Source organism: Thermobia domestica, chromosome 10, assembly GCF_964235325.1.
Source record: "Thermobia domestica chromosome 10, izTheDome1.hap1.1, whole genome shotgun sequence".
In the NCBI taxonomy this organism is placed as follows: Eukaryota; Metazoa; Arthropoda; class Insecta; order Zygentoma; family Lepismatidae; genus Thermobia; species Thermobia domestica.
The window spans coordinates 268361177-268376052 of NC_137463.1; the positions used below are offsets into that span (position 1 = coordinate 268361177).

The 14876-nt window shown below is 31.7% G+C and overlaps 1 protein-coding gene across 1 annotated transcript in view; it reads left to right on the plus strand.

Moving 5' to 3' along the window:
• The window catches only part of LOC145663209 (glutamyl aminopeptidase-like), a 99283-nt gene that overhangs the window by 13885 nt on the left and 70522 nt on the right, over positions 1 to 14876 (plus strand). Inside the window, exons 5-8 of the mRNA XM_081729563.1 lie at positions 1707 to 2011; positions 8086 to 8171; positions 13355 to 13482; positions 14364 to 14567. Coding sequence (XP_081585689.1) covers positions 1707 to 2011; positions 8086 to 8171; positions 13355 to 13482; positions 14364 to 14567 — 723 coding nt within the window. The remainder of the gene's footprint in view (positions 1 to 1706; positions 2012 to 8085; positions 8172 to 13354; positions 13483 to 14363; positions 14568 to 14876) is intronic.

A 14876-nucleotide genomic window follows, 5' to 3' on the forward strand; every position in this document is an offset into this window, starting at 1 on the left:
CCTCTCTGTAGCCCGTGCATAAATATGAGCGTGGGTGTAACTTTGAAATACACACTTTCGAAGGTTGATGTTATTTATATAAAATTTGTATTGTAAAATAATGTACCTAAACCATATCCACAATCTCTTTTTGGTTTTGAAGAGAAGCTTAGCAGACGTTCGTAATAGATTAGCTCTTTCAGAACAGTAATAGATTCGTAATAGATTAGTTAATTACTAAACTAATTTAATCAAACAGAAAGAACTTTTGTCACTGACTGTACAAAATTCCCTTTCTTTTCTTGTCTTCAAAAAAAGAATAATTAGCTCTCTCCAGAGTGTTGCTAGCTTTAAACTAGTCGGGCCCTTTGATGTCTTCTCGTACTGAAAGAAAACAAAGAAAAGAAAGCTTGGCACCAATCTCTAAAAAATACCGTATTCCCAGAACTGTATTTATTAAATGATGAAAGTTTCAATGAAAACTCTCATCTTCGTCAGCACTTTTTCTTTTAAATTAACAAAGACTCAATCCTATTTAAATCACATCTCACGGCATCAATTATAAAATGAAAAAAGAAAAAAAAAAAAAAACTTTACCGTTAACATTCTTAAAACAAAATAAGAAACCATGCCTTGATGGACATTTTGTAAAGAAATATAACACTTTCAATATATTAATGTTCCTGTTCCAATATTTACTGTGATGTCAATTGTTTTTGACCGACTTCATTAAAAATGAAAGAGGTTCTCAATTTGACCCGTTTATATATATATATATACGAATTCTGTCGAGGAATTTGAAGCTTAAAATATATAAAACGATAATAATGCCTGTTGTGCTATGTGGTTGCGAAACATTGTCGCTTACTCTGAGGGAAGAATGTAGACTGAAAGTATTTGAGAATAAAATCCTGAAATGAATATTTGGACCCAAGAGGAACGGGAATGCATAACATGGAAACTTCATAACGCGGAACTGCATAATTTATACTGTTTACCAAATACTGTTACGGTCATCAAGTCTAGAAGACTTACGTGGACAGGTCATGTAGTCAGAATGGAAGAAAATAGGAACAGTTTTAAAGTTTTAACTGGGAATCCTATCGGAAAACGACCATTAAGAGGACCTAGGCGCAAATGGGAGCACAATATTAAAATGAATTTCGCAGAAATAGGAATACAAAGTAGAAACTGGACAGTAGTTGGCAAAAGGACAGAAGTCAATGGAGAGCTTTTGTAAACACGGCATTGAATCTCCGGGTTCCATAGGCTATAGAGTTAGTTAGTTAGTTAGTTAGTTAGTAATTTTAGTGTATTATATTGAACACATTTTATTGCATTTTACATTTATATTCTTTTAAAAGCGAAATACATACATAAATGAAACTCAAATTTGCCATCTGGTTTTCAAACTCTTGGGACTCTTCTGTATGGGGAACAAAGAATCCCATGTCTATAAGTACCAGATTTTTTGAAATAAAGAAACGATTTTTTGACTAAAAGTTTTTTTTATTTTTTTTTTTTAATTTTTTTACTTGATTAAAAAGTAAGTTACATATTAAATTTGTAAACTTTGAAATAGAAGCGACTAATTACAGTTTGAATTAATCTTGTGGCTCCGAAATAAAGTCTAATAAAAATTTTCAAATATAGAGATAGATTGTACTTCATAATTTATGAAAATATTCTACAAATAAATGAACACTGATTATTTGTGGAACTTCCAGGGTGGCTCAGTCATTCGCATGTTGGAAGGTTTTATTGGTGAGGAGAACTTTCGAAAGGGAATCCAAAACTTTTTGACGGCCTTCAGTTACAAGAACGCGGAGACTAACGACCTCTGGCAGAAACTGGAAGAAGTTTTGGAAGCTGAAAACAAAATTGACATTGCTCATATAATGGACACGTGGACTCGTCAAAAGGGTTTCCCAGTCCTCAGAGTTCAGAAAGATGGCGGAAGCTATGTTTTGACTCAAGAAAGATTCTTGGCAGATCAAAATGCAGAGAATGACGAAACAGAATCACCATTTGGGTAAGTTTGTTCTTTACACATTCTTTAGTTGCTTATTTTTAACTATTTTCCTAATCCATTAAAATCATTACCAATTAGGTAAAATTTCCTTACACTACTAATTGCTAATTTCTTCACTTACGTTTAATTTTTTAAATTTATTTATTTGTACATATTTCTGGACATTACCAGGGTATATGACCTTAAGCTCGTGAAGTATGATGTATGACGTCTCTCGGTGGTCACACTGTCCTGGGAATTGGGGAGGAAGAAAGAAATGGGGATGGGAGGAAGCGACCTGGGATTAGTGTGTTAGGTACCATCTTGATATTTGCTAGTATGAATGAGGAAAGCTCAGGAAAATCTTTACTCAGAGGGTTTGGCCCGAAAACTCACTGAAAATTGAACCCGATTCTGTTCGCACCAGAGACGAAAGCGTTAGAAACTACGCTGTGTGGGGCCACACTCTTCATTTACGTAACAACTATTCTCTCTTTAGTTGCATCCACCAAGTAAAATCTCGCAAACGGCTAAATAGTTTTGTTTCCGATGAAGGCAGTAAGTCTGTTAAAATAAATAAAACACAGAAGGAAAATCAAAAGTTTAATTTATTTTATTGTAGATATCTCCATGGAAATTATATAGAATATATATGTTGTCAATCATGTGATAATTTTCTTCCTCATCTTGCTCGTCTTTCATCGCACCATTTCCTCTGTCACATTGCACGGAACACAATTTTCCTTGAAACAGTGTCATAACTGGTTTCTACATAAGTATCTTCAAAATTGTACTTTTATTCACCTTTTTGCAACACTTTATTGTGTTTTATGTTTCATCCAACTTTTTTTCCCTTTTTCCTACTCATATTTCGAAGACTTCAAGCTGTTACTAAGCATTTATTTTAGTGTCTACAATTTTTCCTTCGCACAAAAAATTACTGCATTCAAAATACTTAGTAAATTTGTTTTTACTTACTATTTTTTTTTATTATCGTCACTTATATATTTATTATTTAAAATACGCTTTTCTTTCCCTAAATGTTTCTTCCGTTATCCCTATCCATGTTTTATATCTAGTAGTTCTTCATGTCTTCACTAATAATACGACTTACATATCGAAAATAATACTTTCTGCAATTTTTCTGCTACATCTGCAAAATTAATATTGTGCAGTTTATTTTAGGAAAGGAATTCTAAATTGAAGAAAATCTACCTTCTTTTGACTTATTACCAGTCCAACTGTAGTGAAAGATTTTCCATTTTATGTTTCTATGGAACAAATAACATAATTAAGACGGATCTCTACAACAAAATAAAATGAATGATCACATTCTTAACTATAGTTCCTAATCATTTCTTTAACCCTTTCTCATCAAATGAATGATCACATTCTTAACTATAGTTCCTAATCATTTCTTTAACTCTTTCTCATCAAATAAATGATCACATTCTTAACTATAGTTCCTAATCATTTCTTTAACACTTTATCTTCAAATAAATAATCACCTTCTTAACTATAGTTCCTAATCATTTTTTTAACCCTTTCTCATCAAATGAATGATCATATTCTTAACTATAGTTCCTAATCATTTCTTTAACCCTTTCTCATCAAATGAATGATCACATTCTTAACTATAGTTCCTAATCGTTTCTTTAACCCTTTCTCATCAAATGAATGATCACATTCTTAACTCTAGTTCCTAATCGTTTCTTTAACCCTTTCTCATCAAATGAATGATCACATTCTTAACTATAATTCCTAATCATTTCTTTAACCCTTTCTCATCAAATGAATGATCACATTCTTAACTATAGTTCCTAATCATTTCTTTAACCCTTTCTCATCAAATAAATGATCACATTCTTAACTATAGTTCCTAATCATTTCTTTAACCCTTTCTCATCAAATGAATGATCACATTCTTAACTATAGTTCCTAATCATTTCTTTAACCCTTTCTCATCAAATGAATGATCACATTCTTAACTATAGTTCCTAATCATTTCTTTAACCATTTCTCATCAAATGAATGATCACATTCTTAACTATAGTTCCTAATCATTTCTTTAACCCTTTCTCATCAAATGAATGATCACATTCTTAACTATAGTTCCTAATCATTTCTTTAACCCTTTCTCATCAAATGAATGATCACATTCTTAACTATAGTTCCTAATCATTTCTTTAACCATTTCTCATCAAATGAATGATCACATTCTTAACTATAGTTCCTAATCATTTCTTTAACCCTTTCTCATCAAATGAATGATCACATTCTTAACTATAGTTCCTAATCATTTCTTTAACCCTTTCTCATCAAATGAATGATCACATTCTTAACTATAGTTCCTAATCATTTCTTTAACCATTTCTCATCAAATGAATGATCACATTCTTAACTATAGTTCCTAATCATTTCTTTAACCCTTTCTCATCAAATGAATGATCACATTCTTAACTATAGTTCCTAATCATTTCTTTAACCCTTTCTCATCAAATGAATGATCACATTCTTAACTATAGTTCCTAATCATTTCTTTAACCCTTTCTCATCAAATGAATGATCACATTCTTAACTATAGTTCCTAATCATTTCTTTAACCCTTTCTCATCAAATGAATGATCACATTCTTAACTATAGTTCCTAATCATTTCTTTAACCATTTCTCATCAAATGAATGATCACATTCTTAACTATAGTTCCTAATCATTTCTTTAACCCTTTCTCATAAAATGAATGATCACATTCTTAACTATAGTTCCTAATCATTTCTTTAACCCTTTCTCATCAAATGAATGATCACATTCTTAACTATAGTTCCTAATCATTTCTTTAACCCTTTCTCATCAAATGAATGATCACATTCTTAACTATAGTTCCTAATCATTTCTTTAACCCTTTCTCATCAAATGAATGATCACATTCTTAACTATAGTTCCTAATCATTTCTTTAACCCTTTCTCATCAAATGAATGATCACATTCTTAACTATAGTTCCTAATCATTTCTTTAACCATTTCTCATCAAATGAATGATCACATTCTTAACTATAGTTCCTAATCATTTCTTTAACCCTTTCTCATCAAATGAATGATCACATTCTTAACTATAGTTCCTAATCATTTCTTTAACCCTTTCTCATCAAATGAATGATCACATTCTTAACTATAGTTCCTAATCATTTCTTTAACCATTTCTCATCAAATGAATGATCACATTCTTAACTATAGTTCCTAATCATTTCTTTAACCCTTTCTCATCAAATGAATGATCACATTCTTAACTATAGTTCCTAATCATTTCTTTAACCCTTTCTCATCAAATGAATGATCACATTCTTAACTATAGTTCCTAATCATTTCTTTAACCATTTCTCATCAAATGAATGATCACATTCTTAACTATAGTTCCTAATCATTTCTTTAACCCTTTCTCATCAAATGAATGATCACATTCTTAACTATAGTTCCTAATCATTTCTTTAACCCTTTCTCATCAAATGAATGATCACATTCTTAACTATAGTTCCTAATCATTTCTTTAACCATTTCTCATCAAATGAATGATCACATTCTTAACTATAGTTCCTAATCATTTCTTTAACCCTTTCTCATCAAATGAATGATCACATTCTTAACTATAGTTCCTAATCATTTCTTTAACCCTTTCTCATCAAATGAATGATCACATTCTTAACTATAGTTCCTAATCATTTCTTTAACCATTTCTCATCAAATGAATGATCACATTCTTAACTATAGTTCCTAATCATTTCTTTAACCCTTTCTCATCAAATGAATGATCACATTCTTAACTATAGTTCCTAATCATTTCTTTAACCATTTCTCATCAAATGAATGATCACATTCTTAACTATAGTTCCTAATCATTTCTTTAACCATTTCTCATCAAATGAATGATCACATTCTTAACTATAGTTCCTAATCATTTCTTTAACCCTTTCTCATCACAGCCAAAACAACTAACTTGAGAAAATAGTTTACAGATTTATGATACAAGAGATTAGATGTTTCCGTGTCATTTAAAAGAGCAAACGGAATCTAACTGCAAGTCTTCATAATAAGTAAGTTCAACTACACTTCCATCACAATAATAATTTGCTTAGATAAGAGCATCAATAATTGCGAATAGCTATCACACCGTGCTAGGCGATCCCTCTACAAGTCTTCATGTCGTACTCATTTATTTATTTATTGTGCATCATCGCCATATGATTCCTGCCACCATTGAAGGGTCATTAAATGAAGCAGCACGGGTTCACGCGTGATTTCTAAAGGTGAAGAAAATCAAAACTACGATACCTCTTGAATCAAAATAATCATCTATCTGCAATCACATACTTTTGTCATCGGTCGACTAATAGTTGAATTCCGTGATGAAAGAAGTCAGAAGGTTGTAATACAAAGCAGGCCTTTCTCACCCACCGCCCGATTACCAAGGAAGATCATTGCTCCCAAGAAGGGATCCAGATGCAGGAAGAGGTGATAATCAGGGAGAGGTATTTCAGGGGAATATGGTGGGTGAGGAAGGGTTCCATACTGCAACTCATGGAGAATGTGCACCATCCTCTGTTCAAAATGTCGTACAACATGAGGACGGCATGCCTATTGACCGTTGTTGTACGCAGACAAGTTTGCCGTGCATTTCATGCATTGATGGTTTCACCTCGCCTGAGAAAGATATGTTAGATCATTCCTACAATAGGCTACCATATCATAGCAACAAGACCTTCTGTGGATGGAGAAGCAGTTAAGGAAATCGTCGTAGATGCTGATTATAGTCCAACCACTTTCTTCACCGTTAACGGTTGTCACAGCAGATCTATTTTGCATCTGAAGTGATAATCCGATACAGAAAACTTTCCCGGTTATCCCTTATACTCAAAGAATTGCAGACTTAGAGACAGCAATTTTTGTTGACAAGTGTCAACTTTTGTAACATCCATGAGTCCAGCTTTTACATCTGACCGATTGTATGGAGCCGCCGTACGGCAGTGCTGTGGTGTATCCCTAACTCATCTGCAAAAGAACAAATACTTTCATGAGGGTCCGCTTCGACAGAATTCCTGAAGAGCGCATCCGAACATGGTGTTGGTCGGTGTCCAAGGGATCATTTTGCAATACTGTATCATCTGAACGAAATTTTTACAAAACAACAGCGAATGGTGTGTTCATTCGCCATTTCTAGCCCAAATATGTTGTTAATATTTTCTTAAGACTGGGGCTATGTAGAATGTTCCAGTTTGAAATCGTGAAGGAAATTTACTCATAATTGTGTATTTTCTATGGTACAGTTTCATACGTTTCTGTTCTATAATGCGCTGCCTAGTGACTATATGGCTTTCTCAGCATGATTGCTCGATATACTAAATATATAGAGAGAGTTGGTGACATTACACGTGTGAGCGTAGTCCATCCCTGTGTTGTGATGCTGAGATAAGTTTCCCACCAGAATGTCACAGCGGACATTTCATTCGCACTGACCTAATAGAATAAAAATTTATTTAAGTTATTAATTATTATCATCAAGATATTTAATATGAGCAGTATTTCCACTAAAGTTTCTTACCTTGTTAGTGCCACGATTGAATTATGAGCAAGTGAGCTATTGAATCAAGTTTTCAGAAACTTTAATATGAAGTAATTTACTAAAACTTTGTTTTAAATTTGAAGGAAACATTGAGCACCAACATACTTTTGAAAATATTCAATAAAATGTTGAGTAACTTTTAATAATATTAATTTTTATAATTGCTTATTATTAAAGAAAAAGTTGTTAAACATCCCTTTAAAATGGGTGCTTTTTGCTAAATTTTTCTTTGTAATATCCTAAAAATAAATTTAGATGTTGTAAGCAACGGGTCCATTTTTTTATGTTCTGTGATTTTCAATAGCGGATTCACAAAAGGAAAATTAAGTGATGCCCTTAATTCATATATCTCTGTAATTAGGCAGTAGTATGTTATAAGCTCCATTTAGGGGTAAGAGGCTTGGGTCCTCTGCTCCACTTTTTGTTCTTTCTCTTACTAACATGATTGTTTTTTACCAACGCAATTTTTTTTATGTTTACAGGTACAAATGGGACATTCCCGTGACGTATTTCACTTCAGAAAATGATGTTCCTCAGCTTCAATGGCTTCTTTCGGATCAGGACCAATGTAAGCCATCCTTTTCATACTTGCCATATTTCTCATATGAAAATAAATTATTGGTTTATAGTTGTCTTATTTCCTGTTCCGTAAAGAAACATTGGTTTACAGTTGTCTTATTTCTTATTCCGTAAAGAAACATTGGTTTACAGTTGTCTTATTCCTATTCCGTAAAGAAACATTGGCTTACAGTTGTCTTATTTCCTATTCTGTAAAGAAACATTGGTTTACAGTTGTCTTATTTCCTATTTCGTAAAGACACATTGGTTTACAGTTGTCTTATTTCCTATTCCGTAAAGAAACATTGGTTTACAGTTGTCTTATTTCCTATTCCGTAAAGAAACATTGGTTTACAGTTGTCTTATTTCCTATTCCGTAAAGAAACATCGGTTTACAGTTGTTTTATTTCCTATTCCGTAAAGAAACATTGGTTTACAGTTGTCTTATTTCCTATTCCGTAAAGAAACACTGGTTTACAGTTGTTTTATTTCCTATTCCGTAAAGAAACATTGGTTTACAGTTGTTTTATTTCCTATTCCGTAAAAAAAACATTGGTTTACAGTTGCCTTATTTTTTATTCCGTAAAGAAACATTGGTTTACAGTTGTCTTATTTAATATTCTGTAAAAAAACAAAATAATGGAGAAGAGAATTAAGGCCATATCTTTTTATGTTATCCCAATTTTTATTTTCTAATATAATGTAGATTAGATTAGATTAAATTTTATTAGATTCTATCATAGCATATGATATAGCTGTACAGAAGTTCAAATGATGTAGAACTTGCTACAATACTATATCATAGGAAACAGATAAAATTATCAAAACATCGTTACTAAATACTAGAATTTCAACTGTTTGCGTAACACATATTTATATTCATAATCTAAAAGTGTTCTATAATTCCATTACTATATTCAGAAAGAAATTCTTCTTAGAAAGACAAGTAACAATCTTTGTATGAAGGAAAAAGTGTAAAACGTTTTTTTTTTTTTTTCTGTGCTTCGAGTCTTACAATATGTAGGAAATGAACGTGACACTTGACAAAAATAAAATACACATTATTGGTTTAGAAGAAATGAGTACATGCTCAAAAGAGCCCTACTTGGAATAGGGAATAGTATATGCTTCAGAATGTTATGAAGTTATTCTCGAGCCTTTCTGAACAGATTATTCGACACTCCCTAATTCCTATGGAAGAAATTAAGGTTTTAAGTTTTACGTCCCATGGTTATGCCGTCTACGCTAAAGGAGATTGTGATGATGAGAAATGAATGAAATGGTGGAATGATGAAAGTAGGAGGAAATGGGAGAAAACCTATGCACAAGGTGTTTGTCCTTCTCAAAGTTCACTTGGGATCGAATTCCTATGGAAAACTACAATATTTTGTCTGTGTTCTGAAGATTTTCAACAAGTTATAATAAAGCTTCTCCTGGAATTTGTTCCACCATTTTTCCTGAACTTATTGGTTTTAAACTTTTAGTTGACGAAACAACTTTTTAAGAGTCTTTTCAGAGAACGGTGAGTTGACAAAATAACTATTTACTCTGACTCTGGGGGCACAGTGGCTCAGTGGTAGAGCTTTCATCTCTGGTACATGGGGTCCCTGGTTCGATCCCTATGTGGGTTTGTGGTGGACAAACACCGTGTTCGTGAGTTTTCTCGAAGTTCTCCCGTTTCCTCCCACTTTATTCATTTCATTCATTTCTCATTTAGCCTAGCCGGTGTAATCGTGGGACGTAAAACTGAAAGATTTCATTTCATTTCATATTACTCTGACTCTGGTGCTCCTTGTATTGCGCAGAAAACAAGAGAATGATGTTCTGAAGGCATCAGGTATGGTAATTATAAATATAAGATAAAGAATTACACACCCATTACTGTCATTCAGTCAATTTTTCTTAAAATATTTCGAGCGCTAACCTTCGAGAATTCCTCTTCAGGAATAAATGCAAGCTTAAGTCATTTTTCATCATAAAATCTTTATATTATTTTTGTATCAACAGTGAGATTTTTAAAGAACAATTACCAAAATTTAATAAGTATTTGTAGTCACTGTCTTCCCAATAAAATTGTAGGCTATTCCTTTAATAGTGGGCTATTTCTTTAATAATAATTAAGAATAGATGTATGACGTTAAGGTACAAAACACTCTACTAATACTCTATTATATATATATATGTATCAGGTTAATAACTAGAGCATAATATTTGTATTTGTACTGTTACCATTAATTTCCTCCAAGTATTAAATAGTAACAGTTAATATCTGAAGATTGACATGTTTCTCAATATAAACTGATGATTTGTTTTAAGTTCAACATGAAAGTTAAAATTTTTCATGTAAATAACGTTATCTAATGAACCATAGAAAATATTGATCGCTAAACCGTCGATCGCAAGCTAATAGTAGCTCGCGGGGATATTTTTGGTATATCACGTTACGCTCCAGTTCAGATTTACTAGAAATGCAAGTTTATGGGCAATAAACAAATGAAAGATTTCTTTTAGAAGAAAGTTTGTAGTTCCTTTTCTTTATTTCTCCTCTTTTTTTAAGCTCACAGTAGGATTTAAAAAACGATACGGTAGCTTAGTAGCTTCATAAGTTTGGCGATCACTGATAGAAAACAATACACAATCTTTTCTAAGGTTAATATATTGATAAGAATAGGAAGTAGGTTGGACATGAAATGTTTGTAGAAGTTCTTTATAGAATAGAAAAGGAGAAACATATATATTAACTGTTAATTGTTAACATCCTGATAAGTAGAAAATGGCTGACGTGGGGCGACAGACACGATATTATTATGATTTGTAGAGCTTGGCATAGTTATTGTGAGATTAGTAAATAACAAAATAGTTGTCTGCGATTGACTTGAATCATTTTTAGAATATAAAAAAAAAAAAAAAGAAATTGCAAGTTTACTACTTTGGGTAACCCAGCCATAAATAAATGTTGGTTTTCGATAAAAATGGGCAAAATATTTAAACTTTTCTTTCTTATAATTTTATTCATTAAAAAGTATAAATAGTAATATTAAAACATAAATAGAAAATAGTAAAATAATAATAATAATAATAATTTATTACGTTCATGATATATATATATAATATACACTTAGTACAGATATATCGAACTCGACAGGAATGTAATTATAGAAAGGTTAGACAGTCACACAAAAAAATAAACATATATATGTATTAACAAAAGAGACACTGACCAAAGCTTAAAACTTTACTTTATTTTAAATTATAATTTGTAACTGTTTCGGATATCTAGCATATCCTTCTTCAGACACGATCGAAATTAATGAAAATACAGACATATATATAAATGTTGTTATAACAGAGTTTAAATTCTTTAACCGTCGTATATATATTCATTGTTATAAAAATTTTTAAATTCTTTTAACAGTCATATATAGAGTCATTGTTGTACTTTTTTATTTTTATTTATTTATTTATTTTTCTTATTTACCGAGGCCTTCAGCACATCCTATAAGTCTTCGTGTTCACTTTCCATTTAATCACTTCCTTTATTTTTGGTTCTTATAAGGGCCTTTTATTTTTATTTTTTATTTTTTTTATTTTTATTTATTTATTTTTTTTTTCTCTATGTTATTCAAACTTCCTTGCCATGATTCATTAATTGGTAATCCCCCTGTCCAGTTCATCAGTTTATCTCTTCCTACCTTCTTTATCCAATCCGCTTCTTTCCACTTCCTTATTATCATTCTTTTCTCCATCTCCAATACTTCCGTCTTATCCCAATTAATTGCGTGATTCGTCTCCTTAACATGTTTGTATATGGCATTGGTATCTTTTTTCTTCCTAACATCATCTTCATGTTGTTTTATCCTTTCTTTCATTCTCTTTCCTGTCTCTCCTATATATGACATATCGCAGTCCTCACACCATACCCTGTATGACCCCTTCTTCCTCTTCTTTAATCTTTTTAGTTCCTTTTCTATTCTTCTTCTTTATTGATCTTAATAAAGTTTCTCCACTCTTTCTATAAGTTCTGACCCCTCCTTTCTTCAATAAATTCTTCAGTTTCTCCGTTTCTTCTCCCATACTTTCTATGCCATGCCATTTTCCACTCTCATCTTCTTCATTCTTCTTTCTCCCTCTCTTCCTCTTCCTGCGTTCTTCTTCCTTCTCTAACTCTTTCTTGCTGTAACCGTTCTTCTCTAACTGCCATGCCATATACAAACATGTTAAGGAGACGAATCACGCAATTAATTGGGATAAGACGGAAGTATTGGAGATGGAGAAAAGAATGATAATAAGGAAGTGGAAAGAAGCGGATTGGATAAAGAAGGTAGGAAGAGATAAACTGATGAACTGGACAGGGGGATTACCAATTAATGAATCATGGCAAGGAAGTTTGAATAACATAGAGAAAAAAAAATAAATAAATAAAAATAAAAAAATAAAAAATAAAAATAAAAGGCCCTTATAAGAACCAAAAATAAAGGAAGTGATTAAATGGAAAGTGAACACGAAGACTTATAGGATGTGCTGAAGGCCTCGGTAAATAAGAAAAATAAATAAATAAATAAAAATAAAAAAGTACAACAATGACTCTATATATGACTGTTAAAAGAATTTAAAAATTTTTATAACAATGAATATATATATGACGGTTAAAGAATTTAAACTCTGTTATAACAACATTTATATATATGTCTGTATTTTCATTAATTTCGATCGTGTCTGAAGAAGGATATGCTAGATATCCGAAACAGTTACAAATTATAATTTAAAATAAAGTAAAGTTTTAAGCTTTGGTCAGTGTCTCTTTTGTTAAAACAATTAATCCAAAGCCATGAATAGTCTTACTATATATATGTATATATATAAAAATACAGTATTATACAACCTGAAGAAATTATAAATTTGTTATTTATTCTACAACTTAAGTATTACTTGAAATACATCATTTCTGCTTCTATATAGATTTGGAATTCTTAAACAGTAAACATACTTTTTTTTTTTTTTCAAATATTAAAATGTTTACAACTGTGATGTCAATCGTTTGCATGAATATTTTTCTAAAGTGAGTATCTGATCGTAATATGTCAGAAATCAGTAGTTAATTGTTAATATTAAAATTTCAGAATGCCTTTCCTTTTTTTTTTTTTTTTTTTTTTTTTTTTTTTAAATTAATGTATCTTGATTTTCTTTGTTTAGTAAGAATTAACATTCCATCAGGAGTGGATTGGGTGAAATTTAACTCCCACCAAGTTGGATATTATCGAGTGAACTATGAAGAAGATGATTGGGTCACATTGCAAGGAGTTCTGGAACAAAGTACATCGGTAAGATAAGATGGACAACTAATCAAATATTTATAATATCAAATATATACCAGTTGAATCTGTCAGAAAATGACAATTTAAGAGCCTATCCATTTGCAATGATGTGAACAGACTTTGGGGAGATGGCTGAAATTCAGCTCAAATATAGAAGAGGCTATGTAGATTCTATATTCCAAAAGCAATTGTTCTAAAATGGATGGAACATAGTCAAAAATCACGAAACAAGAACATTGAAGTCAATGGAAAATCCATTAAAAAACGGAAGTCGTCCAGATATCTCAAAAACTATAATAAGGAGACGGCTAATTGAAAGCTTATTGCAAAGACATAATGAAAAGCTTAAAAACGATGTATAGGACGTAAGGTAAATATGGATAAGACATTAAAAACTGAAGGCGTCCACATATCTCAAAAACTATAATAAGGAGATGGCTAATTGAAAGCTGATTGCAAAGACATAATAAAGAGCTTAAAAACGATTTATAGCACGTAAGGTAAATATGGATAGAACATTGTCAAAAGACAAATTGTTTGAGTAAAATTAATAATAATGATAAAGTATATGCATCTATTGCGAATTATTCAGGGCATCCCACACGGAGGTTAAGTGCTTGAAAAATCTCACATCTGTATTTGGAATCTCCACACTTGATTTAGCACGCAACGTGACCTTTGACCTGATCGTGTGGCACAGTCTGGTCCCTATGGCAAACTGGATAGGTCCTTTATATGTAAAGTAATTTAACGATAAAAGTTAAAAATGGAATTTGTTTAGTGTCCTTAATTTACGTATTATCAAATAGTCAACACGTAAGCATATGCTACAATGCATATCTTTTAAATCATGTGATTATTGAATGTATTACTTGTCTTGTTTTCAGCAACTTTCTGCAACAGACAGAGCCAATCTACTTGACGACGCTTTTAGTTTAGCCGATGCGGGATACTTGAAGTATGAGATAGCATTGGAACTGACGAATTATCTGGAAAACGAGGTGGAATATCTGCCCTGGTCAACAGCAGCAAGCAAACTACTCTCACTTCTCAAAAAACTGCGGGAGACTTCTGTTCATTCGGACTTAACAGTAAGTAACGACATAAATGTTACTTCTAAATCTCCTAACCTGAGTTTGTCTTTGCAGTGACGTAACTAAGAAGGGGGGAACGGGGCTTGTGCCCCGGGCGCCGGATTGGGAGGAGGGCGCAAAATTGGGTAAATATTTATTTTCAATATAAGGCAAGGGAAGGAGTTTTAGTAAACTAAAAAAAAAAAAAAAAAACTCACAAACTTAAAAGCACAACAATCTTAGAATCATATTCATAGAGCACAAGTTAGCTTCAAAGCTATCTTTTGAGAACATTGAAATAAAAACTTTTGCAGCCAATAGAGCCCA